Source organism: Aphelocoma coerulescens, chromosome 7 (assembly GCF_041296385.1).
Source record: "Aphelocoma coerulescens isolate FSJ_1873_10779 chromosome 7, UR_Acoe_1.0, whole genome shotgun sequence".
Lineage (NCBI taxonomy): Eukaryota > Metazoa > Chordata > Aves > Passeriformes > Corvidae > Aphelocoma > Aphelocoma coerulescens.
Window position 1 is genome coordinate 5,413,467 of NC_091021.1, and position 26,596 is coordinate 5,440,062.

Sequence of the window (26,596 nt, forward strand, 5' to 3'; positions counted from 1 at the left end):
GAGATGGTGCCCATACGTCTGGGGACAGGCAACCCAAGCCACGTGACATGAGGCTGCTGTGCCAGCTCCCCTCTGCCTGGGACACACATTAGCAAACAGAAAGGAGAACACAGTGAAGTTCCTCTTGCATCACCCTTAGCAATTTATTATCCCTTTGATTTCCAGCTCTGACAATGACCTGTGAAGGCCCCACAGCACCATGGCCTGAGCTGGGGGAAGGCAGGAGCCCTGGGGCTCAGGCTGTGCCATGATGCCAACCACCTCATGGCTTTCTACTTCAGCTGCCCCTTTTCCAAGGGCTGGTGGTGACTTCACCTGCGGAAGCTAGGTGCCACCAGCTGGGGGACAGAACAATAACAAAATTAAGCGAAGTACTCCTTTTTCCCAGACACCTGGGGGAGGACAGGTGTCCTTCCCCTCCCAGCACAGGCTCCAGAGCAGAGAGAGCAATTCAAAAGCCATCACTGGCACCCACAGTACGGAGGTCAGCTCAGCAAGGATTGTGCAGTGCCCTCACCCCCCTGATGGTGGGCACAAGGGAGGCCCCAAATCCCACACTCTTGGTATAGACAGACAGCTTGCAACGATAAAAGGCAGCCTTGCAAGCCAGGATGAGAGTCTGTCCAGATGTGGAATACGACACAGCTTGGTTGCTTTGTCAGATCTTCTAAATGGTCTGAAAAGGCACTTCACTCCCCATCTGGGGATGGAGAATATACCTGGAAAAAACCTTAGAAAGGGAACGTTTAGAAGAGGTTCAACAGCAAGCAGAGGCTCTACAGCACTGGCACAGCACCCCTCCCTGTCAGAGGCAGGAGTCCACATGCTAAGTTAGTCAGCACTGAGCCCACACAGCACACACCCCTATGGCCCCATGCAGATGCCGGGATCCAAAACAAGTCCAGGGCCATGGCATCCCCAGCATCCCAGGTTCAAGCAGACAGGGCTCCCTGCTCCTCCTGCCCTGCCCCAGCTGAGGGTCTGGCTCTGGCTGGCAGCTGCCCAGCCAGAGGGCTGTTGGGGTGCAGCCGGCAGAACCGCCCCAGCGTCCAGATGGGGAAGATGTTGCGGTATGCAGTGTAACTGATGGCACATGACTTGTTGAACACTCCAGCAATGTTCTCCTGGGAGACAAGCAGAGAAGCAGAATAGTATGAGTGACAGGGGACTGCTGTGTGTTCAGGAACACCTTGGAAAGGCTAAAGATGTACCTGAGGCCAGTCCCCATTGGGCAGCTGCTTATCCATCAACACTTTAATGCCCCTTTCCAGCACACCGATGTCAGGGTACCTGCAAAGCACAAGGGAGATGTGAGCATCTTTATCCAAACCATCTGCAAGCCCCTATCCACGTGCCTGGGGAACTCAACCACCTCTAGGCTGCCCCAAGCTTGCCCCAGGCATGCTGAGTGCTTTGGGAAGGGCTCCTCACAACCCCAAGACACTAGATATTATGAATATGGCACCATTTTCCCAGGCTGGAGGCCTGTAGTCATGATCAAAAGCTTTGCTTTGCATTGGGTCACACCAGTCAGGCCCAAGGTCACCCAAGCCAGCTGGCACCTCCTTTTCCTTGAGCACTGCGGCCAGGTGGGGCTGCTCTTACCTGACAGCCATGAGCCCCAGCAGGGCCCAACAGGTGTTGTGGATCTGCGACTCAGCACTCTGCACGTATGTGCGCTGCTCACAGGACTCAAAATCCTCTCCCCACCCGCCATCTGCCATCTGCTTGGAGACGAGGAACTGGCAGGCCTGGGCCACCTCTCGGCAGACAGTCCTGCAGGGATGGGGGCCAGAATCAAGACAGGACTGGGGACATAGAGTGTTTGGATGCCCACAGTTCTCAGCTGCAAAGAGAAGTGGTGCCCATGGCCAGGACTGCCCCGAGAGTTTGAGGGTCAGGCAGCAAGTGCCCTGGCCACACTGCAGGCACAGGATTTGGGAGGAACGGTCCCTGAGGCAGGAGAGTCCATGTGCATCCAGGGCATCCATCCAGCCCCACCATGCAGTCCTACCCTGTCCAAGGAGGTAGGTAGGGGCAGGGAACCCAGACATCCCCTTCTCACCCGTCGTGGTACATGTGCTGCATGCTGGCAAACGCCTCCAGACCAAACCAGGTGCCATAGGTGAAACAAACCCCCCAGCTCCTAGGAGGAAGGGGAGAGCAGCACTGTCAGGGGTGTGAGGCCCCAGGGAGAGGCAGGCTGCAACACGGCTGTGTTCACTGAAGAGAAGAGCCAGGCACAGAGCTGCAGCCTGCCTTCCCCTACGGCCCAACCATGCCCAGTCCCACCAGCACCAGCAGCCCAGTCCCAGCTAACTCAGCTATCAGCAGAACTGGGACCACAAGAGCTGGAGCCACCCCAGACTTCTCTGGGTCTTGTGCAATGCACAAGGTACCTGTTCTACCTGGGCTGAAGGGAGAGTGAGAGCAAAGCGCACCAGCTAGAGGAGGATCAGCCCCTGCTTTCCCTCCCACAGATCCTGCCAGCCAGGAATGCTAGCCATAATGATCCCTCTCCCACTGGGACAGCCAGAAGAAAACTGGGTGCTGGGAACACAGCTTACCCTTCCCAGGACCCATCTGCTCGCTGCTTCTTGCGACAGAAATCCAGGCCCTTCTGCAGAGTCTCCCTGGACAGGAAAGAAGTCATCCACTTCAGAAGCAGCTCAAACTCAGTGTCTGCTTCACTGAGGGCTCCATCAGCCCCTCTGAGGCTTTGATGGGTCCCATTATTGGAGGGGACAAGAGGCAAGAGCATGCAGACAGGCAGCTACATTGTTTAGGAGGCCATGGCAGGCAGCTTGGGACAGTGAGCCTGTCCTCTCCCGTGCCCAGCTCTCATCTCAGTGTCTCACCTGATCTCTAGAGCTCGGTGCTCAGGGAACTGGCTCTGGAAGTGTCTCAGTGCTTGCATGACAGCTGATGTGCACTCCACATATGTGTAGTCAATCATGATGTCACCTGCCAGCAGGCAAAGGGTATCAGTGCCACAGCCCCTGTGTGGGCAAGCCTCCAGGCCAGCTGCTGCCAGCCTGTTCCTCAGACCCAGGGCAAACTGATCCCCCATCAGGCACCCACTGGGCATGGTGAGCCCAGGCCACTTTGTCCCTTCACAGTGGGCAGGACAACTAGCCCCCACAGCTTCCCTTACCAAACACCTCGGAGGGGTTCAGCAGCTCCAGTAAGTGGCCTCCTCGCTTGGTTTCATACGTGGCAAAGCCTCCATCCGAGTTCCTCATGCTCAGCAGCTGCCCAGACAAGCAGAGAGGGGGGGTGGGACAACCTCATGAGCAGTACTACTCCAGTCTGGCCCCAAGCCAGCTGTGAGGACAAAGTTAGACCCACAGGTCTGTGGGGCTGGCAGAAGACCCGGGTCCCAAACCACCATGACAGGCAGGCCCAATCTGGACCACCACATCACATTAGGTCACATAGGCAGCTCTGAATCACAACAAAGAGTGTTGCCACACCAGGCCTCATACTAGCTCAGACCAAACCAGATTTAATAACAGATCTAACAATTCCTTGGGCCTTGGCTTCTCTTACAGTCCTGCATGTCCCTTGGCCTAATTTTTGTAGCTCTTACCACATTCACAGCATCAAAGAGGCGCTCAGGAGGCACAAGCTTGGCTATGAAGGGGCACTTCTCCTGCAACAGCATAACTGCCTTCAGCCCCTCTGCTGTGCAGTCTGCCACGATCCAGCCGCAGTCCCGTGTGCTGAAGGGGAAGCCACCCTGGGAAAGTATGAGGTGGGCTTAGGGAGCAGGATCACCTTCCCTCATCTACTCTCTTTGTGGAAGAGAGCAGGTGCTGCCCCTGATTCCTACTCCTTCTGCCCCAGTTGTGCATCCTTAGAGACCAGTCTCAGCCACCATACCTTGTTCATATGGCGATAATATTTCTGGTAGTCAGGTGGGTTCTCTGGGATCTGCAGGAGGCAAGAAACAAATGAGGGCAGCCTGGAGGTGCCTGGCTGCAGGACCACGGGCTGAAACCATTGCAGGTGCAGAACCATGTGGGAGTGGACAGCACCTGCCTTCCACTGAGGGAAGTAGACAGGAAAGAGGTCAGCTCTGGAGCAGGGAGAAATCACCTTTTGGCCTGGCTTCAGCAAGTGTTGCTAAAGTCCCCTTTGGAAGCTCGCCTGCCAGGGAACCATCTGCTTTCAGTGCTCCTGCTGGCAGCACCATGAACAAGACCCATGACTGCATCTGCACCAAGCTGCTGCTGACAGTGACCCTCACCTTGAGCCACTGCTGGCCAGGCCAGCAGAAGCTGAGTTCCGACAGTCACTATCCAATGATGCTGAGTTTCCCAGAAGGGTGCCTCAAATGTGTCGGCACCAGACAAGATGAAGGGCAAAAAAGCCTAAGCTTTCAGTTTTCCAGCCTCTCTAAGCTCAGATAGCCAACCCAAGCATCCCTGGGCCTTGCCAAGGTCCTCTCCAAGCTTCAAAGATGGTTCCCTGAAAACAGGGAGCAGAAAACAGGAGGCTGGGCCTAGGACTTTGCTAGTACAGCGCTTCAGAAGATCTCTTCAGAAGGCATCAGATGCATCCAACAGGGTTCTGAGCAACAGCCAAGCCTGCACAGCCAGTGTGTGAGACACCACTGACCAGCTCTGCTTACCTGGGAGAACTGGAGGAACTCATGGGCGTTCTGGAGGCAGGAGGTGAATTCAGGTATGTCCTGGGCTTCTGCCTGGAAACAGAGATGCACAGTGAGCAGCCCGCAAGGGGCCATAGCCAGACATGTTTTCCCAGCTCAGTCAAAGGATGCCAGGCCAGAACTGGCACAGCAGAGCTCCAAGGGGGTGCACAGCAGGAGCTCTGCTTTTTGGGGACACATGAGCAGAGACCATTTTCCCAAGGCAGCACGTAGCACTGAAGGGTGCATTACCTCCAAGAAGGCTTGGATGGCAAAAGCAGTATCCCAGAGCTGGGATCCATTTGTGCCCTGGAAGAGAGAAAATAGACAGTGAGAGGCAGGTGTTAGCAGCAGCCTGACTCAGCTGTGGGGTCTATGGGACAGCACATCCCTCCCACATTACCCTCAATAGCTCCCGCCACCCTGTTTTTTGTCACTCTGGATCACGGCTGATGTGCTGGCACAGAGGACAGATATGGCAGGTCAAGGGACAGCAAGGGGACACAACATAAGACAGCTGCATCAGCCTGCTCTGTGCACAGCCAAGGCAGGAGAAGTGGCTAGCATTAAGGAACAGCAGGATACAATGGCTCTGAGAGAAGCAGAGCTCAGACCACATGCAGGATCAGGGGCCTGGCTTTCTCCTGCCCTTCTCCCAGGACTCATGAGGATGGAGGGAATGGAGGCCTAGAGCTGTCCTCTCAGCTCACAGCCACAGGGAGGCAAACTAGCAGAACAGACTGTACTCCCTCCTGGCACAGCTGGGAGAAGTGGCAGTGAGACACAGAAGGCCACCAGGCACCAGAGGTGAGACGCCAGGAGCTCAGGCTTGGGATGAACACGCTATCCCATTACTCCATGGGCTGCCCCAGCACACCAGGGTCCCTTCAGTCACAAGTGAACTCCTATAGCACTTCACCTGCATCTTCATGCCGTCGAGGCCCAGCCTGTGGGAGGAGAGAGCACAGTGCTGCAGCACAGGCACAGTGGGAGCATCAGGAGGCAAGTCAGGAGCTACAGTGTGCCTAATCCACAGGGATCAGAGCCCTGTGCTGTGTCGGGTCACACTCAGCCCTTACCAGAGATAGTCAGGGATCCTGGAAACATGCTCCTGAAAAGCTGGGGAATCCTTCCCTTCCATGAACCAGCGAACCAGCATGTTGATTGTCTTGGAGATCTACCATGAGGAGCATTGTCACTGCTCTGGACAGAGCTTCTTCCAGCCCCAGAGACATATATCCCCCCACTCTAGACAGAGCCATCCAGAGGTTGTCTTGGCCTTGATCCCAATGGCTCCACCTGTGGCATCACTCAGCATAGCTGAGTTAGTGGGGCAGGTGCTTTTACTCCAGATTACTCCAGAGCTTACTCTCAGATCATCTCCCTGGACCTCAAGGAGAGATACTCCTCACCAGGGCCACAGCTGTCCCCATGCCCTCTGCAGCTCCTGTGCCCTGTTAGCCTTAAGCTCTTGAGCATCAGGAGCAGCAGGAGTTGAGCAAGATCTAGTGATTATTACATGCTACAATTGCACAAGCTGGTCCTTAAAGAACAAAGGGTGAGATATTAAAGGATTAACAGCAAGTGTCCTACCGGCCCAATGCTGATGCACTTGGTGAATCTATCATCAGCCTTGATGTGGTCGTACAGCTCTGTGATGGCTCGCTGCCGCAGCGCAATGCTGTGGTGGGCTTCATACACATTCATGATGGCTACAGGAGAAGAAAGGGACATGCAATGAAAAATAAACCCAGATTCACTTGCTGTGGCAGGCTGCACCCCAGCTCACACAACAACCGGTTGAGCAAAGCATCAGCATAGAGCAAAGCTCTGCCCCAGAGTGGCCTGAGGACATGGGCACAAGGCCCTGCTGCTCTCAGGGAGGGAGAACCCCATAGATTACATAATTCCTGTCTCCATCCCAGCTGCAGGGCATACACCAGTAGCTGGCAGTAGACTCTAAAGAGCTTTGAGGGTACAAGGCAGCTTCAGTATTCCCTGCAGCAGCTCCCGCACTCACCATAGGCAGCAGCCAGGAGCCAGCTGTGTGGGGTGTACACGTCACAGGCAGCCACGTTGTTCCTCTGTGCTGGCCAGTCTATGCTGGCGTAGTCTTGCACATACAGCTCCTGACACAAGACAGCAAAGGGCATCAGCCTGGCCAGCCAGGAGCAAGCACCTGGGGCAGTTACTGCTGGGACCTGGCTCTGCTGTCTGACAGACACCATGCAGGTATGAGAGCTGCCACTTGGCAAGCCAGAGGCTGGCCCACAAGGACACAGCCAGCACAGCAGGTGGTCATGGAGCCACATATCCTTTTCCAGCAGGATCAGCTCCTTCCTTACCTGCCGCAAGCTCCGTATGAGCTCGTCCTCTTCTGCTGACAAACGCTTGGCGTAACAGTAGCTCATGGGAAGGTAAACCTGGCGGCAGTGACACCAGAGCCGTGATGGATGGGCTGGAAACCATGTAGGAAGCAGCCTGATTGCAATGGAGAAAGTGCTGCTGTGAGGAGCAAGGAAGGCAAAGGGCAACATGGAGAGATGTTGTGCGGAATGCCCAGAGCAGGGCACGCCCCTGTACTAGGGGATATACACACAGCCTGGCTCTGCTTAGATTCCCCCTCCAACAGGGATACTCCCTCCTGACACCACTCCAGGCCCAGCTGATGCAGGGCAGGGAGGACCTCAGGCTCAGAGAAGAGGAAGGGGAGAAGCCAGTTCAGTCACATGGCACTTTGAAGGCAGAGGCCTGGTCTGACAGTTAATGGCATTTGCTGACAAAGCACCAGCAGCTCTTGGTACTGTGCAGCCCCTGATTTCCTCCAGGGAGAGTGTCATACACTTCCCCTCTCTGGCACCCAGCAGCCCTCTGAGTATTCAGAGAGGTACAAGCAAGGCAGCCTTGCATGTGGCTGTCCCTTCCTGCTAGGGTCCAGTTCTGGCTGCTGGAAGATACTGGTGACAGGCAGGGAGCACATGAATGTATTAGGGACCCTGTGGGAAATGCTAACAGGGCTGTGCTCTGGCATCTCCCTTGGATGCAGTGTTCAGTGCTGCCCACCTACTGGCTGGTGGGCTGCTGGCTCCCAGCTCACAAACAGCCTGAGCACCTCCAGTTCCTGGCTGTAGCTAGAGTTATCCCAGCAATCACCAGTGCCTGGGACAGTTCTGGGTCAAGGCTGGTGGCAGGACTGACACTAGCTCCTCTCTCCACAGTGAGGGGGGCACATACCACATCTCTGGGAGAAGTGTGTTCATTCCCTCCCAGCTGTAAACGTTCAAGACAGCCAGCCAAAACTTGCCCCAGGAAGGGATTCCCACAGCACCTCCTGCACAGAACAGTATCAGCTTTCAGGTTAACACAGCCATGCGAGCTCCCAACTTTCTTCCCCATCACAAGACCCACTTCTCCCCATGTTTGGGAGCACACTACTCAGGCTGGGATACATGTCCCGAAACAGGGCAAGCAGGCAATGGTACAAAAATGCAACACAGCTTCCCATCATTAATTGAAAATGCAGTTGCCATGAAGGGCAAGTAAGAACAGTTCTTCCACTATCTGGCAGCCCCCAGTGTTCCCTGAAGCTCTCAGGTCTGGCCAGACCTCTCACCAGTGTACCAGCCCCATGGCTGACCTTTGCTGTGCAGGTTGACACGGGCCCGCACAATGTCAGGGTCATCTGGTCCAATCCCCAGGATCCTCAAGGCTATGTAGTTGAGGGCTGTGCCAAACACTGTTGATTTGTCTTCCACATGTCTGTCAGAAGCATATACAGAAACACCACATCTGTTAGTCAGCTCTTGCCATTAGCCAGACACAAGCCACTGCACAGGGCTGTCTCTGTTAGGGTGAAGTGGGATGCCAGGGTTGACTTTGGAAAAGAGGGACCTGACTAATGCAGGAAGAAACATTGCTCTGCACTACCCTGTCACACACAATGCTTTGGGATATAGTCCCCCAGAGGAGATGTGGCCAGACTTGATGCTACCGCCATCCCTGTGAAAAACAGTGCACCTGGAGTGCTGCACAAGTCCAACAACCCAGAGCTATCACAGGTGCTCAGTCTCCATCCCTGAGCCTGGGCAGATCTGACAGCAGCTCCAAGTCCTGGATCTTGGAGGTGCCATCACTCAAAGAAGCATCTTTGCTACTCACAAGCCCCAGCCTCCGTCCAGGAGCTGCACAGAGCGCAGGTAGCGTACCATCTCCTTCCGGAACCCCTCGGGCAGCTGGATTTTGGCCGTGTGGCAGGCGATGAGGAGACCTGGAGGACCAGACAGGCCGGCACTGTGGAGAGCCGAACCCCAGGGCACTCACCCGCGGGCAGGTGTCCAGGCCTACCTGGCAGCAGGAACAGCGGCCCGCCGTAGTCGCCCGGCCAGTGCCCATCCTCGGCCTGGAGCGCTGCGTAGAACCGCATCCCGTTGCGGGCCGCCTCCCGGGCCGAGCCGGCCGCCGGCAGCGTCTGCAGCACCGCGCCCTGCGGGGAGACAGCGGCACCTCAGTGCGGCGCTCCAGGCAGGGCCCCGCCGCCCCGGCCCGGGCCCCCCGCACCGTGTCCAGCCCGAGGCTGTGCTGCTCCAGCGCCGTCTGCGCTCGCCGCTCCCCGACATCGCCATCGCCCAGGTAGCGCCAGATCTGCCGCCCGCCTTCGCAGCGCAGCCGCCAGGCCGGCAGCTCCGTGGCCGCCGCCGAGCGCCGAGGGCCGCCACGCCGCCGAACCGCCCTGCCAGACACGGGCACCGTGAACCGCGGCCGCCACCCCGATCCGCCCCGCCGGGACCCCGCTGCTCGCCGCCACCGCCGCTCCTGATCCCGATCTCACTGCAGGGATCCACCCAGTGCCCCCCGCCATCGCCGATCCCGATCCCACCGCCGGGACCCACCCGCTGTCCGCCGCCATCGCCGCTCCCGCTGCCAGCGCCGGGGCCGCGCCGGCTGGTCCCACATCTCCTCACGGGCGGCAGCCAATGGGGACGCGGGCGGGGACAAAGCCCGGCCCCCGCCCGGCCCTAGTGCTGTCCCCGTCCCGCCCCATCTCCTCCCGTCCCGCCCCATCTCCTCCCGTCCCCGCGTGCCGTGGGACATCGCTCGGCCGGTTGCCGGGACCTGACTCCTCCGTCCCACGTCTGCCTCCGGAACAGAGACCGCGCTCGCTTCCCCAGGAGTGCCATCCCCCCACAGACCGCGACAACCGTCCCGTCTCTTTGGGCGACAGCGCCAGCCCCTAGAGCGACAGTGCACCCCCAAAGTCCAGGCGTGTGGTTTCCATCTTAATGGAAAAAATTAAACAACGCCGGCCCAGCCTGGCTGCCCAGCTCATGTCCTCGTGGGCCACGAGGGACGGAGGACACGTGTCTGGGTGCAGTGCCAGCCATGGGGACAGAGCACCCTGATCCACGGGTGCCCACGCTCCCGCTGCCCCCGTGCTTCCCCGCTGCTGGCACCACCCTTGATCACCGTCCTCAGCTCTGCTTTCCCGTGGTGTCGGGCACTCGTTAAACACGGGGGCCCTGCCCGAGTGAGGAGGGGTGTGGCCGGCGGGGGTGACAACCATAAAACACTGTGTTTTTGTCAGGTATCCTCACTATGAGCCCTGCCTTGGTGCCCCCAGCCCGGGAGGGGGGTGTCACCTTCATGCGGGTGGTGCCGTGGGACAGCAGTCCATGAGGAGGTGGCAGAGCTCCTCCTGTCCTGTCCCAGTGACATGTCCCCATCTCTCTCCTAAAACCCCAAATGTAGCATCACTCCCTTCCCAGGCCAGTGAGCAAGTGGGTTTCAGCCCTTCAAATCCCCTCGGCTCAAGAGGGCTCCCCACAAGGAGGCACACAGGATTGTAAATCCCAGGGATGCTGTACTTGCTGCTGCTATGCTGTTGGAAGGGCTGGGTGGAAATTTAATGTGTACTTGTTTAAACAGAGTGATAAAATTCCTTTCAGCCTTTCAGAGTGACCTGGCTTCCCTCCTACCACAGAGGTGACACCAGAACAAGCTAAGCTGGCAGAAAAGCCCATCCATGCCTTTGCACTGCCCAGGGACAAAAGAGCTACTCCCAAATGTGACACCCATCAGCACCCCAGGACAGAAAAATACCAGTCTATTAATACTTATATAATCATTAATACTTATTGTATATAATGCACACTACAAGTTGAATTTAAAATACTCCTCTTCTAGCAGATAGCTCTTCACTCATGTCCAGAATAATGTCAGAGATTATTTGGAGAGAGTACAGTAATTTTATTTGGGAATTAAAGAATTAATTTGGTATTTATTTTATAAACGAAGCTTAGGTCATGCACCGGTTCAGTCCTGGCTGTGTTCAGTAAGAGCAAAATGTTTTTTTGGATGATGCTGGACTTCTCCTGGAGGGAGCATGGGTGGGGATGATGTCTTTGACTTGTGTCTCATCCCATTGGGACTCAGGAGGGAGAGCTGTGGTACTTCTCTTGCACAGTTTATGTGAGCAGAGGGAACTCTAGAAGTTCACTGACATGGGTGTTGTATCTGGGGCTTAATAGTCTGTTTATTTTTGGTTTAAGAAAAAAAATTGTCATAATGAATCTGCCTGAAATGAGCTTCATGCAATTATCTCCACTTCTCTGTGGATGCCAAAATCTTAGGATAATTTATGGTAATATTTGGCTAAGGGGATTGATGGAGGATGAGCAACTTGGTTTTACTTTTATGTCTCTATACAACCCACCTGCCCTAGAAATTTTTAATAATTGCCAAATTCCCGTTACTTAGGCATTATTTTCATACAAATTTTGCTGTGTCTGAACCTCAGCTGGATTCAGCCAGGCAGTTGCTCACCTCTGGCTGCTGTGCTTGTAGGTGCCAGGGAACCTGCTCCCTGCAAAGCTGCGCTGGGTGCTGGGACTGTGAGTGCAGGCCTGCAGAGGCAGAGGCAGTTTCTTCACCCTCCCACACAAATTCCTCTGCTTTCAGTACTTTTTTCTCCCAGTTCAATAACTGCTGGCCTTTGTCCTGTGGTCTGGCAGAGCCTGGTGCCACACACACCAGAGAGACAAAGGAATAGGCTGGTTTTTCTCCCCGAGCCTGGTATGAAGAGCCCACATTGTGAGGGAGACAGGCAGAGGGTTGAAGTGTTTTGCTCAGCCTTGGACACTGTAAAACCCCCTTGCTTCTTTAAACACATCAGCCCAAAGCTCTGGCAAGGAAGCTCTGACCCTGAGGAAAGGAGCCCCAAGGTTGCACTCTCCTGTTCGAAGATCAGAATGTGAATTTTAAAATAACAGAAGCAGCCTCTTGGGCAGCACTGAAAGCACAGCCACCTCACAGCCCTACACCCATATCCAGACCTCCTGGACAGTCATAGGCTGGGTTAGGGATGATCCAGGCCAAGACAGCAGTCTTTGAGAGGATATGAGCCTGGACAAGGATCAGGAAAGTTGCTTGGAGTTGCTCATTAGCAGAGGCAGGAGAGGGTCAAGGTTTCTGGTGTTCACACCTGATCCTGCTGCTTCTTCCCATCCTATCAGCACATCATTCCAGATCATCACCTGTAAAATACAGAAGTCAGAATGATTTGGGGTGGAATGGGCAGCAAGAATCATCAGGAAAGAGAATTTCAGGACTGTTCAAGTTTTGATCTGTCAAATGCTAATTTTTCTGTTCTATTTTAAGGAAAGGTCAGTTTCCAGAACGACATCAGAAAATGGTTTAAGGAGATGAGCTAGGACCTTGTCTCTGATTAGAAAAGGTTTGCTTTAATGCATTTCTTGGCTAAGGACTGAGCTAGACATCTACCAGATCAAATTGCTATCAACAGAAAAATGCTGTCTCTTTACTGCTGACAGAGAACCCTATTTATATCCAGCTCTGATAGGAATGCAAATACTCTTGGAAAAAATCAAATAGTGCAAAATTGCTGACAAACTACCTCGACACTAGAAACACCACTACCTAAAAGCATCCGTGCTGTCCCTGCTAGTCTCACCAGGGCACAGATAACTGGTGTAGTTTGCAATGCCCTAAATGCAAGAATTTCAGTGGTCAGGTAAATATTTAGAGTCGACATACTCAAGCTTAATGCTGGGGAAATTATTCTTCCCCAAACCAGTGTTTGAGCCTATTACAAAAACTTTCATGAGCTGATGTAAGGAAATGATCAATGTAGATAGGTTTCTTTTACACCATGTATGTGAAAAAGTTTTTTAAGTAACATGGTCGGTGTTGTATCAGTAGATTTGGGGAACACAGAAACTGCCAGGGAATATGTCTGTCCAGCAACAGGGTTTAGATACAAGTGCATTTAATGCCAGTTCATAGTGGCTGCTGGGGCTGGCAGGGGACTTGTGAACAAGTTTTGTATCAAGATCCCATTTAAAAGTAAATAAAGAATTTAATTTTGAGGTAACTTTTCAAAGTTTCTAAAAATAATTTTTTTTTTTAGTGTGAATCGTATACAAACAATAACTTCTCTTTTTCTGAATTTTGCATGTTGATTTATACTTCCCTTGTCAGAATTGTTCAAGATATTTGCAGTTTCACTTGTCTTTGGTGTTAGGTGGATATTTCTTGAACATTTCAACATTTCTTGAAAAATACACACAGAAAAGTATAAGGCTTATGCTCACACTGACTGCAAAACGTATTCTCATTGATGCTTTCACTCACTCACTCCCATGGTTTAAATGGTTTTGCACAAGCAGCAGTGGTTTCAGTTTGATAAACCATTTTGTTGGTGGTATGTTTGGTGAAGCTGAGTGAATTGAAATAACCTTATGTTCCCTGTCTGGTCTGACTCTACAATCTTAAAACAGTAGAAAGGTGAAAAGGTGTGTTCAATATCAACATATCAACAGTATGCTCCCAATGATCTGGGGTAAACATAGTGAAAAGATCAGGCACACAAGGAATTGCTATTTTTGCATACTCACTGTTCAGAGCAGAACAGCAGCTTTAAAGAAAGCACATCTTTGAATTGCAAGCTTGATTCACAGAACATTCTATGCATTGAAAGACCCATCTAATGAACAGTGAGTAGGCATTCTATCTTTGAAAAATATGAACAAATAAATGGCACCATAATAAATTTATTTGTAATGTGTAACAGCTGGCTCTAGGGATAATCTTCAAGTGCTTGTTTACAAAAAAAAAAAATCAGTTTACTGCAATACATTTTGAAACGGGCTATATCACTACGTATGTGTCACCTATAAAAACCCCTTGACTGCAACTGTGTCCCCTTACCATCTTCAGAAAACAAGTAAAGCAGGCGGTGTTTTCCTCTCACAAGGGCGCTCCCACGTGGCGGCGGGTCTAGTCCCCGCGAACAGCGCTGCGGTGCAGGCACAGTGCCCAGCTCGGACACCCCGCCCCAGCTACCGCTGCCTCCCCGGCTCCCCGCCCAGGCATAAGAAGCCGGCGGGTCCCCGGGGTGCCTGGCCACGCCGCATCGCTGTACCACAGCCCCGCCGGCAGCAGGGAGGTGAGAGGGGCCGGGGGATGCCGGGCGGGCTGTCCCCGCCTTGGGGGGAACACTATCAGGGTAGTATCGCCGCTCCACATCACCTCTGCGGAGCCCGAGGAGAGCTGGAGCACTCCTCAGCCTTGCGAACGGGAAGTAGGCAGGGCAGGAGCATGCAAAGGGCTGTTAGGATATTTCCTACCTTGTCTGGGAACAGTCTTTCATTTCGGACACTGACGGCTGAGTGAGGGAGGACATCAGCTGTGGGATCAGATTCAGCTGGTGGTGAAGAAACAGGAGCCAGGTCGCAGGGCAGGAGATATTTATCTGTGGGATATGAACGAACCGAGTGCCAGGCAATAAGGCTTTTTTATTTTTCCAGGTTTTGGGAAGGTGGGTTGGCAGCTCTCCCTATTTGATCAGAGACTCTTTGGTTTGTCCATTTGTGAAGTCTGCAGGGAACGCTGCAATCTGAATTATTATCATTCCCAAGGGGGTCTCCAGATCAAGTGCGGGAGAGGAAGGTTCGAGAGGTGTTCATTTTGACCTGCTGGCACTCATCAAAACTGGTTCCTACCCGGTTCCCCTGACTGCTGGGCTGGAGACAGGTCTGCAGGCAAAGGCATAGGTGAGGGGACCTGTGACAGCAGGGACAGCAAAACCTTTCTGAAGCTCCGGAGCTGCCCCCATGCCTGCCCCTCTCCTCGTCTTGTGGCCCTGCTGTCTTCGAGAGCCCCTGGCAGCAGAGTAATGGTGTCTCGGGACGTTCCCCTTGAAGCTAGGGCTGCTGCCAGAGCTTCCCAGCAGAACGCCTTGAGCGCGGGTCCGACCTTGCAGATGGATGGGCGGTGCCCCGGGGGTGGCCGTGCTTCCAAAGCAATAGGAATTGCTGGAGCTTGCCCAGGCTGGCGTTCCCACGTTCCCTCTGACCTCAGGGCCACGCCACAACCATGTCTGAGCTGGAGAAGGCGATGATCGCCATCATCGATGTCTTCCACCAGTACTCCGGGAAAGAGGGAGACAAGCACAAGCTGAAGAAATCGGAACTGAAGGAGCTCATCAACAACGAGCTGACCCACTTCCTCGGTGTAAGTACTGCCCTCCGTGCAGCTTGGTTGGGCTCAGGGGGCATCGAGCAGCCACTGCACTCCATTAACTCTGTCTCCCACGGGAAGCTAGTGCAGGCGAAGGGGTTTATTTACATAGCAGAACATTAAATCATTTGCTCCAGCTCTACAGAGCAGCAGGATGAGGGCAACAGCCTGTATGGCAGACCGGGGTGTGGGTTGGATACTAGGGAAATTACCTTCCTTGGCACAGGGGGACAGCCTTGCTTCAAGGGGCTCAAGATGTCCCTCCCTAGCAGCACAGCTGCGGCTGTGATTCCCAGGGGCACAGAACAGTGCCCCACCACAGACTGGGAACAGCCACAAGATATTTGGGATATATCTGAACAGAGATTCAGCCGTGGGAACATTTAAGAAATGGGGACATGTTACTGTCTGGGCCTTGCTGTGGTCCTCCCCAGCTTTGGCTGCTTGCTTCTATCCCTTCAGGAAATCAAAGACCAGGAGACTGTGGACAAAGTCATGGAGGCACTGGACTGCGACGGGGATGCAGAGTGTGACTTCCAGGAGTTTGTGGCCTTCATTGCAATGGTCACTGCTGCTTGCCATGAGTTCTTTGAGCATGAGTGAACTGGTGGGAAGCAGGCGAGCCCCTTCTGCTCATGCTGGAGAGATGCAAGGCAGCATTGCTCCTCCAGGAAAAGGACTGGGTGTGATTACAGACACCTTAGAGTTCAGCTTGTGCTAGACTTAAGCAGCTTATTAAAAGTGCTGTGGCTTTGTGAACAAGAAACATCTGTGTGGCTCAGGAAGGGCTATCGGCTAGTGCCCACTGGGCTGGATGCAGTGAGCGAGTGCCTTGCCTCAAGCTCCTTCCCTGCTGTTTTAAGTCAGGAATGTGCACGGGGCTAGAAGGAGAGGGATGCTGTTATCCAAGCTTACGTGCAAAGGAAAAAGGGAAATTCAAGGAGGAGGTGATGCAGAGGGGCTTGTAATGGAAACTTGCTGCTGAGCCCACTGGCTTGAACGGGAAGGCTCCCAGTGATTGGGCTCTATGCATGACATTAACGAAGGAAACCCAGCTCCTGTCCTCTCACAGGTGCTCAGTAGAGCCCACCCATTTCTTGGCACATTGAGACACCCTTGGCTTGCAAGGCAAAGTATAACAATCTAAAAGCATAACCATCTAAAAGCATAACCATCTGACAGCTCAGTCTTTTCTCTTGTTGATCAGTCCGCTTTTAGCAGCCTGCAGAACTGGAAGCAACAGTGTATGAGGCTCCTGCGCTGAGGTCAGCTCCTGGGCCTGGGATATGCCTTGACAAGGTGTCCAGGCTCAGTCAGAAGGGAAGGGGGATTGGCCTAGTGTGACCACAGACCAAGCACAGCCTCCTGAGTGTGTGAAAATAACAAGAATAAAATGTTGGTTTGGCCTCTGTGAAAAATGTGTCCTTTTGTGCCAGGCTGCTCTGCACTGAGAGAAGAAGGCTGGGGGATCCAGCCTGAAGCACTGCTACAGCTCATGCCCCTGGGTTTCTTGTTGGGCATCGACCCCTCATCTCCTCCCTGGTGTCACTGTGACTGGCCCGACATCCCACAATTGTCACCAGCGCCATGTTCCACCTGGCTGCCCAGACTGCCAGGTGTACCTGCCAGGACAAAGGAACTGGTGGGAAGGCCCCTCTGCAGGATGTGACTGCTGCTACCAGGGTCATCCAGGGGCTTCCAGTGGTGAGCCCTTGCAAAGCCTTCAACTTAACCCAGGACAACCTCCCCAAAGCCTGTGCTTCTGCCTTTTCAGTCTGCACCTGCCATCCATCTCAGCAATATCTGTGAGTTGGACCTTCCTGGCCTGCAGCATCAATAGTGACATATTCACAGCAAAGATGCTCTCAGATGGCACTGGATTCACCTCATTCCACATTTTATAATGATTTCATGCACAAAATGACATCTTTGGACAGGGACCATCTTGCTATTCTCACCAGCCTCCCCCAAGCTGTGCAGAGGGACACTCAGGCAGAGCCAGACACACAAGGGACAGCATCTTGTCCTAACACCTAACACAAAAAGCCATTTTGCCATTGCAGGGTAGTGCTCACTTGATGAGAAGCTGTTTAGCATCCGAGTTACTTCCACCACATTTTTAACATCCTCCTCAGGTTTCAGTTCAGCTGCTTTCAACACTGGTACAGACCTGAGGCCATGTGTGAGAACAATGGGTGGGGACACTGTCTGTCTCTACGTCCCCAAGGTGAGGCAGGGTAGACAGGACTCTCTGGACTGTCTCTCAAGCCTGAACCTGAGTTCAGCAGAGGGGTCTGATGTTCCAGTACAAGGGTCTGCCCACGAGCCACATTTGTGAGTCATGTTTTTGACTCTATGAAGAAGATTCAAATGAACTTCCCACCAGGAAGGACACCAACAGTTTCCTACTTATCAACAGCAGTAAAGCTGAAACAAAGAGAAGTACAGCAGCAGGAAGGGCCTGAGATTTTTAAAAGATGCAGATTCACTTCTGAAGCTAGAGAAGTGTCAGAGGGGCAGATTTTGTACATCCATGCTGTATTGTACTTCTGCTGAATCACGTTTTCAGAATTTAAAATGCTGCAATTACTCTCTGCTCTGGGAGATTAGAATCTGCACTTTTATTCTCTGCCCAGATAATTTTAGGAGATGTGCATCTGTGAAAGGGAACCCTCTCCCTGGATCAGACAAAAAATTACCAGCACTGTAAGAGCACTTACAGACACCACTCCCCTCCCAAATATTCTTCCACATCTTACCAGGAGTGCTAGTTGCTGCTCATCTAAAAAAACATATACTTCATCTTAACTGTTGATGGAAGTGGATCCAGGCTGAATCATTCAAAAACAGAGCTCACATGCTGATAGCAAGAAAAAAAAATCTTAAAAAGAAAACTGTTTTTCTTCCCACAAATGAGGCATGGACTTTTACAGACCCCAGAAAAGGAACAGAACCAACCACAGCACTGTCATTCACATTTGGCAAAGTGGCAGAAATAAATAATGATTTTGCAGTTACCTTTGCTAGACAAGTTTTAAGGAATGCTAGAAAAATAGCACTTTTATGTTTAAGTGAGAACAGGGTTAAATAAACCAAAGTGACTGGGAAAAAAAGCAGCGGTGTATATTATTTTAATAACATATATTGAAATACAAAAAAATAGAACTCTGCTTATATGGCACTGGCATAACCAAACCACACCATAAAATCTGGTGTGCCCAGTTCCTCCTAAACAAAACAAAACTGACACAAAATCCAAACACAAACACAAAATCTGAAGACTGTAGCAAAAACCCACATTAGAATTGGTCATGACAAGGAATTCTGGCTTGCAAGTATCTCATTTGAAATATGTGACCACAGAAATATTTAAAGTATATTAACCAGCTGCTTCCCTTTTCCCACTAATAAACTCCTGGGTAACAATTAATAATAAATAAGGGCATTAAAGCAACCTCATAGTACTGTTGCTGAAGTGTCATAAAGATTTTAAAATGCTGGTATGAAGTGCTGGCTCACAAAGAATACTGATGCAATAAAGGCAGATTCATTAATGTTTACAAGGTTATTTAATACTCACTTGCACCCTAGAATAAATGTATAACATTCTGCTTCAACAGCATTCCCTCAGTGTACTGAGGGCCAGAGAGCCAGCAACAGCAGCCCATTAGTTCAGCAGACAGAGCTTAGAATTGCCTTTTTATATTCCCACAAATCAGGTAAAAATCCACCAACCAACCAACCAACCTAAAAATCATCCTTATACCTTTGCTACAAGCTGGGGTTCAGTGTCACGCTCATTCAATTTAAGATGAATTACAGATTTTTGAATCCTGTCCTCATTAGTTTGAGAAAGATGAGTTAAGTTGCTTTGGCATTGAAATCTGGTGTGCTTTAAACACGTCACACAGCACTTTCTGGATGTGAGGCACAATGCCTGGCTGGAATTAAAAGTGAGAAAAACAGCAAAGGCTCCAAGATGCCGTTGTCTCATTATGTACAGTGCTTTTAAACACAAATCACATTTTGCAGGATCAATTTGTGTTTGTTTCCTAAATCTACTGTTGGTACAAATGGTTTCCATAGGTGCCTCACCTCTCTTGCCTTTTCAAACAAAACATTTGCCTTCTTTTAAGAGACTACAACTTAATTTACTTCCATAAACAAGGAAGTAATTAAAAGCAGGTGCTTTGGTCAGGAACCCTTGAAAGTCATTAAAAAACCTCCCAGAGCTGCTTTCGAAGATGGAATGCCATGTAACCACAGAGTGCTGTGCACACTGTGGGCTGATCGTGGGCCCAGCAGTCTGACCCATCTGCTACACCCCAAAGAAGTTTTTGCATTGAACTTTGTGTCAGAGAAAGGAAACCACTTGGAAACACACTCTGGAGTAACGCTGGTGCAGCACATCATTTTGTCTGGATAAAAGTTAAACCAGACACCCTACCTCCCATGAGCCACATTGCAAGAGGGACAGGAAAAACTGTTTTATGGACTTTTTACAGCCTTTCCAAACTGCTGCAGCTGTTGGAAATGATGTGACTTTAAAAATTTTTAATTAATGGTTTTATTAAATTTTAATTAATCAAAACCAGTATATTAATTATAAGCAGTGCGTTAATCTTGTATCACTTTTACCCAGCATTTAGCAAAGTTGTCTTAAGTTACTTTTATGGGAACACAGCTTGGGAAAATTACTGAGACATAAAGTTTTGATAAACTAGCTCTGATATGCTTCAATGAACAAAGCCTGAGAGAGAAAGATGCATTGTTGAAGCTGGACATCTGGAATGCAGAATTTATGGACTACAAGGACATTTTGCAGAAACCAGAAGAGACTAACAAAGACCATGTCTGTGTGTTGAAAAGTCCCTACTGGAGGAAACAGATACTAAAACCCCTAAAAATATGGACTAATCAGCATGAACACTGAGGAATCCATAACCAATAGAGGACAGTATACTAATAAATGAAAGAGAATTTAAAACCAATGAACATTAATTCGTTTGCTAAAAATGTAGGAATAGGTGAAAAAGTTTTGTATCAGTGTCTGGGTAGAGGCTAGAATTTTGTCAGCCACTTACAAACCCTGGCCAGGAATAAAGTACTGCCTCACTCTCCAGCACTACAAAGACACTGTTAGAGGGTTTTCTTTATCCTGACAGTTCCGGAGGATTTCGGCAGCACAGCGGCTGCTGTGGGTTAGCCGGATGAGGTTGCTGGAGGGCATCATCCCGGTCCTGCTGTTTCTGCTCGTGCTTTTCCTTTTCAGCTAGTGCTTTCTCCCTAGCAGTCATCAGCCTGGACCTGGCATCAGGCCTCTTTCTGTCCAGCTGGTGCCTCCTGCAATGTTTTCCAAGGGTATAAACTTGGGTGGATGTCCGGCTGCAAACCAAGCAGGGGCATGGCCAGTCTATGGCTGGAGCTGGAACTTAGAGGCCCTGGAAAGGCTCGGCCACGCACAGAGCAGCTGCTTAGTGGCACCATGGCAGTAACATCATACCAGCCATGCCCCGCCAGCCCCATGGCAGTGATGTCATACGTGACATAGTGATGTCAGCATTGCAGCATGGCAGAGGTTCAAAACACAGGAAATTCAGGACCATCCAGGCTTTACAACTGCTTTACCTGCAAAGCAATTGTAGTGAAGCTTTGCAGAAAAAGCTCTTAAGGCATTAAACTGTCTGAAATATGTGTGGGAACTGTGCTAAGCCAAGGTTTTAACCTAACAGCCTAAGTTTCAGCATTCATCAAGTCAGATTGGCAAGAGTTGTTTTGAAATGTTTAATAAGCTTTTTGTTTTAAGATTTACTTTACAAGGCAACTTGTCTCACTTTCAGCAGTTTCTCAATACAAAAGTCTTACAATGCTTTATTTGCTAAAAAACTACAACATGGAACTGGAGGTTAGGGAGTTCTCTCCTTTTGCCAGCTGTTCTGGTAGGAGGGGTGTTCCACAGCCCGCTGCTGGAGGCTGCTGCACTCAAACACTAAGTTACACAAGTTCTGTACATAATTACAGTCAGAGTATGCAGCTGTATTATACACCACAGGTAAACACCATCAGGACCCATAACTATTACAGAGGAGAGCTTTTTCTTGAAGATTTCAGAGTTTATTTTACCATGGATAAATCTGATATATCAGGGGACTGACATCCATCTTTCTTAGGCACTGATCTAGGCAGAACTGCCTTGCAGAAAAAACTGCCTCTTTTTCAAACTTGTGCATTATTAAAAAAAATTTTATGTAGCTCTCAAAGTCTTTAACAAATCTATAAAAATAATTATTTGCTTGCCTTCAAACACAGAAGTATTTGAATAACTTCTTATTCTCTTTCTGCATTAGGTTCACTGCAGTATTAGATCAGGCAGAAACTTCAAAACCTTAATTAGTCCAACTGTGACTCAACCAACTGGATATTTTAGCCTGAACAAAAGAGCTTAAATACAACTCCAAAGAAAACAATGGAAGTTTGTACCACAGCAGCTCAAGCTAACTAGCACTGAATAGATTTTCCATGATGGGGGAAAAAGTTACTATTTTAAGTTTTAGCACAGAATATTCAGGGAAAACATATTGTAGGCCCATGCTTTGTAAACATTTGTACAAATCATTCAGACACTAGTGGTTTTGGAACGGATTTTCAAATCCTTGGCATTATGCAGGGCAGGAATTAACAGCTAACACTGTAAAAACAAGCAACTTTACCATGGCGTTAGAAGAGCAAGAGCACTGAAGGCTCCTGCATCCAGTACTTAAAACTGGGTATTACTTTGTATTTTATTATAAAGTTTATAATACCATTACAGAGTCCAGCACGGCACCGTAAGTAACCTTGTTACAGTATTTGTTTTTGCTTGGTACAAAAAAGCTTAACAGCAGCATAACTGTTACATTGAATCCGGGATTGGAACAGGCTGGCTTCTTCTGAATAGGGATGAGTCAGCGATTTAAAATAAAAAGGCTGCATTTTTAAATCTCAGATATGTGCAAAATTCCTTTCAGGAGAGAATGTGGTAGAGGTGTGTGCAATGTTGAAGGTTATATCCCAACCCCGATACTGCCAATATATTGCAGTCATGTGGAGGGTGAACTCTGGATCGTTATGACTTTGGGTGCAGTTTCCAGGAGTCCTCCTCACAGCTGGTGTTCTCACCCCATTCTATGTCCTTTTATGCAGTGCATCAAGTACTGACATTCATAATTATTCTCGTCCCCTTGCCCCCCCTAAAATAAAATTGGTCCATGATAGTTCTAATAAGCTTCCTTCAGGAATTCCAGTAAACTCTCTATCCTAAGACAGCTGTGACTGTTACAATGGGTTTATGAAAGCAAATGCAGTCCGGGAGATGAAGGTCTCTAAAGAGAAGTATCTCCATTTTCCTAAGGTCTTCAACAGCTTTTAAAAACACAGAGCATGGATTCCAATGTTATTATGAGGAAAGTCCCTTGGATTTTGGTGCTTTAGCCTTGATGTGATTTGCTGTTTTCACATGTTGTAAGCAACATAAATAGGATCCAACTGATCAGCTAAAAATCCATCTCTCAAGTGCATTCGTTGTTTCTCGCCACGGGAGTTGATGGGTATGACCCCGGGATCCACGATGACCACGACACCAACGATGAGATAATGCTCCTCCAGCACCACATTGGTCACCAGTGCAACCAGATCCAGCGCTTCCTGCTCTGAGCCTTCCAGTTCCACCACCACCACCAGCAGGTTTGTCCATGTAAACACAGCACTGTTGGCATGACACACACGTTAATGGGGAGGAAAAAATACCTAGACAAGTTATTAAAAGAGGTTATTAAAAGAAAGACAAGACCTCCCAAAGCTTACAAGTAAACCTGACTGCTCTGAGGCTGGAGAGGACCTACAGCCAATGATATACATAACTCATCAAATGGGAATAACACGCGTGAGAAGACACTGTCCATGAAGTCCTTGAGATGTGTTTACCACACCCACATGTGTACATTCTGACACAGCCAAGGAAGTTACAAGTTCTTCTGCGTTAGAAGAAATAAAGTGATACAGAAGAATAATGCTGAGGTTCTTACCATTCTGCAATGCTCTTATGTGCCCTGATTACAGAGGTTTCTATGTCAATGGGGTGGTACCTCATTCCTCTGAGCTCCAGTGTTTCATCCAAAGAGCCCACGACATACAGGGCATCATGCCTCTCTGCAATACAGCACACACATTTCAACATCATCACATCTGCAGGACAAACACAGTTACTCATTATGTGCTTATTCCTGACATTCTAAGATGTTCCCAGTGCTTCCTAGGGGGAAAAGTCTATAATACAAGCTCCATCATTTGGAGAGAATGAAAGCTCATGTAGCACTTCTGCCTATTGACTCCAAGCAACTGAAACAACACTGAAAAGAATTTCTGGGTCATCCAGTTCTGTCCTTTCTCTCATGTAATGTAACCTCAGTTCATAAACCCAACCAAAGTCTGCCATTAAAGCATCTTTTTGTTCCACTATGCTTACAAGAGAAATTTTCTTCTCTGATTGACACAAACACTTTCCCGATTTCCAAATTTAACTTCTTTTTTTCTTTTTAACATCAGCCTATGCCCACTTGTCCTCATGCCAGCAAAATTCTACTCAGCTCCTTAAGATCCCACAGTTTACACAGTAAGAACAGCCTCTCCCCAGGCTCAGCTCTGCCAGGTGAAATAAACAAAGCTCTCCTAGACCCTGCCTGAAGGACACACTCTCTGCATTCATCCTGTAACTCTTGTTCAGTTCAATTTTGCTTTTTCTATGTTAACTGTTTTAGAGTTCTGGTCAGTTGTGTCACTGGAGGTGAAAATCATGCTGGGAAGCTGTACTTCATGTGCACTGTATGTTAATTCACTGCACAAAGCCTCTTAAAAGCTAAAGGACAAGCAACATTGTTCCATGGTGATAAAAACCTCTATGATAGTGATTTTTCAGAAAGCTACAAGGCACAAAAACTTGCTATCATTATCCAGTGGCAGCAGTCAGGACACTGACACTATTAATGTAGACACCATCATTCATTTATGTCCAATCACAGAAAACCAGCAATATACATTTGTTATTAAGTTACAAGCAATCAAACTCCTGTTTTTAGGATGTTCAGAGATTTATTTTTTAAAGTATATGATAATCAAGAGCTGTATCTACTTTGTATTCTGTCTCAACAGAAAACACAGCAGATGGAAGACAAACTTTTCCCAAATTTAGACATCTTGGCTTAAATAAAAAAAAAAACCCAGATGAACAATTTATTTTCTATATTGGAAAGTTTCTCCTCTAGACCTTTAACGTTCGAAAGACTGTAAAATCACTGGTGTCTATGCATGTCCTGAACCTGCTGAATGACAGAACATCTCCTACTTAATTCAGGAGTCTTCCGTGATGGAAGTCAGCATAAACTTGCTGGACAGCCTTATCTTTGCTGGCTCGGCTTTCCCAAAGAGCCTCACACAAGTACCCCTGTAGGTCCAGGTGTTTCCTCTCACCTCCACTGGCATCTGTCAGCTCTGTCCTGCGCAGGAAGCCCAGGTACCCAGTGCGAGCCCACATGGTCTGAGTGTCCCCAAAACTCAGGCGAGCAGTAAAGTGATCAGCGTGCAGTGCTTCTTCTCCATACACCGTGTAGTAACCAGTAGCATTGTGTGGGCTACTCACCCATATCTAGGGGATAAAACAAATCCAAACTGGAATAAACATAGGTTATTTTGCCAGACACAGACAATATCATTAATTGATTTAAAAGATCTGTTTCACAGACAATTTTGACTACTCCAAAATGCCAGTTTTACTGAAATCATTAACTTCCGACTAGAGAAAAGTAGTTTTGTATACATGTAATTGGGGGATGGTAACGGCCATAAAAAAAATGAACCAGGCATTTGGCTTACTGGAAAGGAGCACCTGCTAACCTATTAGCTGGGCATCTTATTACACAACAAAAGATGCCTATAAAACAAAGGTTAAACCAAGCAGCAAATTACCTTTTGCTGCTGCCCAGTGATGGGAGTACATCCCTACCTGTTCAAGCTGCCAGGCAGACAGACTAGTGCCCTGGTCTCACCTGGTGCTGTGAAGCCACATGTGCAGGAATGCAAACAGTGCCAGCCCTCTGTGGGGTTCGTTCACGTGCCACACCAGGGTGATCCTGGCCGTCCCACTCAGGGGAAGAAAGGCATTTATCTAAGAGGAGGTATCAATGTATCCCATCACTACTGATAAACACAGTACAACGGTACCAAACCTTTACCTCTCCTAAATGTGAGTCTCCCAGAGGTCCCTTGGTTTCTGTGTGTGCTATGATGACCTTTACTCCTGGAAGAATCTTGAATAAGAAGCAAACAGAAGTTAAGAAAATGAATTAATCAAAAGAAAAATTAATCAGAAGTCAACAGTCTGTGCTTCCCTTACTACTCCTTTCTGCACCACAGATACCAACCATCTCTTTCTACCACTATTATTTAACTTGTTAAATAATTTTAACTCTGAGCAGCCGTTTTGCAGCTTCAGCATTGGTTTCACACCTAGAAAATGACTTCAGAAGGCCTCAGATTTGTTTCAGTGGTAGCAACTTATCCTATTGCTTCATGTCATGCACCTATCTTCACTTTAACTACTCAATCACAACATGCTCTCCTGGACACATTCTGATTAGCCAAGCTTGTCCCACATGTTCTTTACTGAGATCCAGGTGATGCAGCTCCCTGCCGAGGTGAATGCCATGAGGACATAATGAGTGTCAGAATGCCTTTAAACTGAAAGAGGAGGTTTAGATTAGATTTCGGGAAGAAATTCTCCCCTGTGAGGGTGTTGAGGCCCTGGCACAGGGTGCCCAGAGAAGCTGTGGTTGCCTCACCCCTGGAAGTGTTCAAGGCCAGGTTGGATAGGGCTTGGAGCAACCTGGTTTAGTGGAAGGCGTCCCTACCCATGGCAGACAGGGACTGGAATGAGATGAGCTTTAAAGTCCTTTCCAACCCAAACCACTCTGTGATTCTGTGAGGAGGAAGGATCACACTCAGTCTCTCACCTTCCCAGACTCCATAAGTGGCAGACTGTGTGGAGAACCTCTCTCCACCAAACGCACCCTGAGAAAATAAGAAGATACATTTGTACAAGGCTTTAAGAACTGTTGGAGGTTAAGATTTTTTTCCTCTCAGGGAATTTTCTCCCATCTGTTGCCTAAGAGATGATAATGACTGGTACTTAAGAGAGACAAAAGATATAGCCATGGAGGAGGGGGAGGGGTGCAGCTGGCTGCACTCTCCTAGCTGAGGGGCTTTCTCTTGGGAAGGGCAGAGATACCTGAGATTTTGGCTGGGGGGTCAGGGGCTGGGCTCAGCTTCTCTCTCTCACTCACTCTTGGATCGGAGGGGACCAGTCTGTGGTTACTGTGGGAA

The 26,596-nt window shown here is 49.6% G+C and overlaps 3 protein-coding genes across 6 annotated transcripts in view; 1 reads left to right on the forward strand and 2 right to left on the reverse strand.

The window, feature by feature from the left end:
- Positions 1-846: 846 nt before the first annotated feature.
- LSS (lanosterol synthase) lies at positions 847-9,604 on the reverse strand. The gene is made up of 22 exons (XM_069021870.1): positions 9,541-9,604; positions 9,209-9,380; positions 8,996-9,134; positions 8,810-8,918; positions 8,289-8,410; positions 7,886-7,982; positions 6,997-7,132; positions 6,672-6,780; positions 6,245-6,363; positions 5,731-5,828; positions 5,571-5,598; positions 4,904-4,960; positions 4,634-4,705; positions 3,883-3,933; positions 3,590-3,739; positions 3,155-3,251; positions 2,859-2,964; positions 2,568-2,633; positions 2,066-2,146; positions 1,606-1,776; positions 1,212-1,290; positions 847-1,124 (listed from the first exon to the last, which is right to left on the reverse strand). The coding sequence occupies exons 1-22, from the start codon at positions 9,555-9,557 to the stop codon at positions 933-935; spliced, it is 2,268 nt and encodes a 755-aa protein (XP_068877971.1). The 5' UTR covers positions 9,558-9,604; the 3' UTR covers positions 847-932.
- A 4,398-nt stretch (positions 9,605-14,002) lies between these two features.
- Positions 14,003-16,738, forward strand: S100B (S100 calcium binding protein B). Of its 2 annotated transcripts, XM_069021465.1 has the most exons (4): positions 14,003-14,111; positions 14,584-14,718; positions 15,026-15,178; positions 15,647-16,738. In XM_069021465.1, the coding sequence occupies exons 3-4, from the start codon at positions 15,041-15,043 to the stop codon at positions 15,785-15,787; spliced, it is 279 nt and encodes a 92-aa protein (XP_068877566.1). In that variant the 5' UTR covers positions 14,003-14,111; positions 14,584-14,718; positions 15,026-15,040; the 3' UTR covers positions 15,788-16,738. The 2 variants fall into 2 exon arrangements, with proteins under 2 accessions (XP_068877566.1, XP_068877565.1); XM_069021464.1 differs by lacking the exon at positions 14,584-14,718 and having other exon boundaries at positions 14,005-14,111.
- A 4,216-nt stretch (positions 16,739-20,954) lies between these two features.
- Positions 20,955-26,596, reverse strand: part of DIP2A (disco interacting protein 2 homolog A) — a 95,485-nt gene continuing 89,843 nt past the window's right edge. For all 3 annotated transcript variants that reach the window (XM_069021873.1, XM_069021872.1, XM_069021871.1), the window contains 5 exons: positions 26,227-26,284; positions 25,450-25,524; positions 24,689-24,863; positions 23,248-23,371; positions 20,955-22,928 (listed from right to left, as the gene is read on the reverse strand). In XM_069021873.1, the coding sequence (XP_068877974.1) occupies positions 22,676-22,928; positions 23,248-23,371; positions 24,689-24,863; positions 25,450-25,524; positions 26,227-26,284 (685 nt within the window). In that variant the 3' untranslated portion in view covers positions 20,955-22,675. The remainder of the gene's footprint in view (positions 22,929-23,247; positions 23,372-24,688; positions 24,864-25,449; positions 25,525-26,226; positions 26,285-26,596) is intronic.

Coding starts and splice junctions, on each gene's coding strand:
- LSS (XM_069021870.1), bottom strand. Junction 2,634..2,858: donor CACCGAGCTCTAGAGATCAG/GTGAGACACTGA, acceptor TTTCCTGTCCAG/GGAGACTCTGCAGAAGGGCC. Junction 2,147..2,567: donor GCAGATGGGTCCTGGGAAGG/GTAAGCTGTGTT, acceptor CCTTCCTCCTAG/GAGCTGGGGGGTTTGTTTCA.
- S100B (XM_069021465.1), top strand. CDS start 15,041: ATGTCTGAGCTGGAGAAGGCGATGATCGCCATCATCGATGTCTTCCAC. Junction 15,179..15,646: donor AGCTGACCCACTTCCTCGGT/GTAAGTACTGCC, acceptor CTATCCCTTCAG/GAAATCAAAGACCAGGAGAC.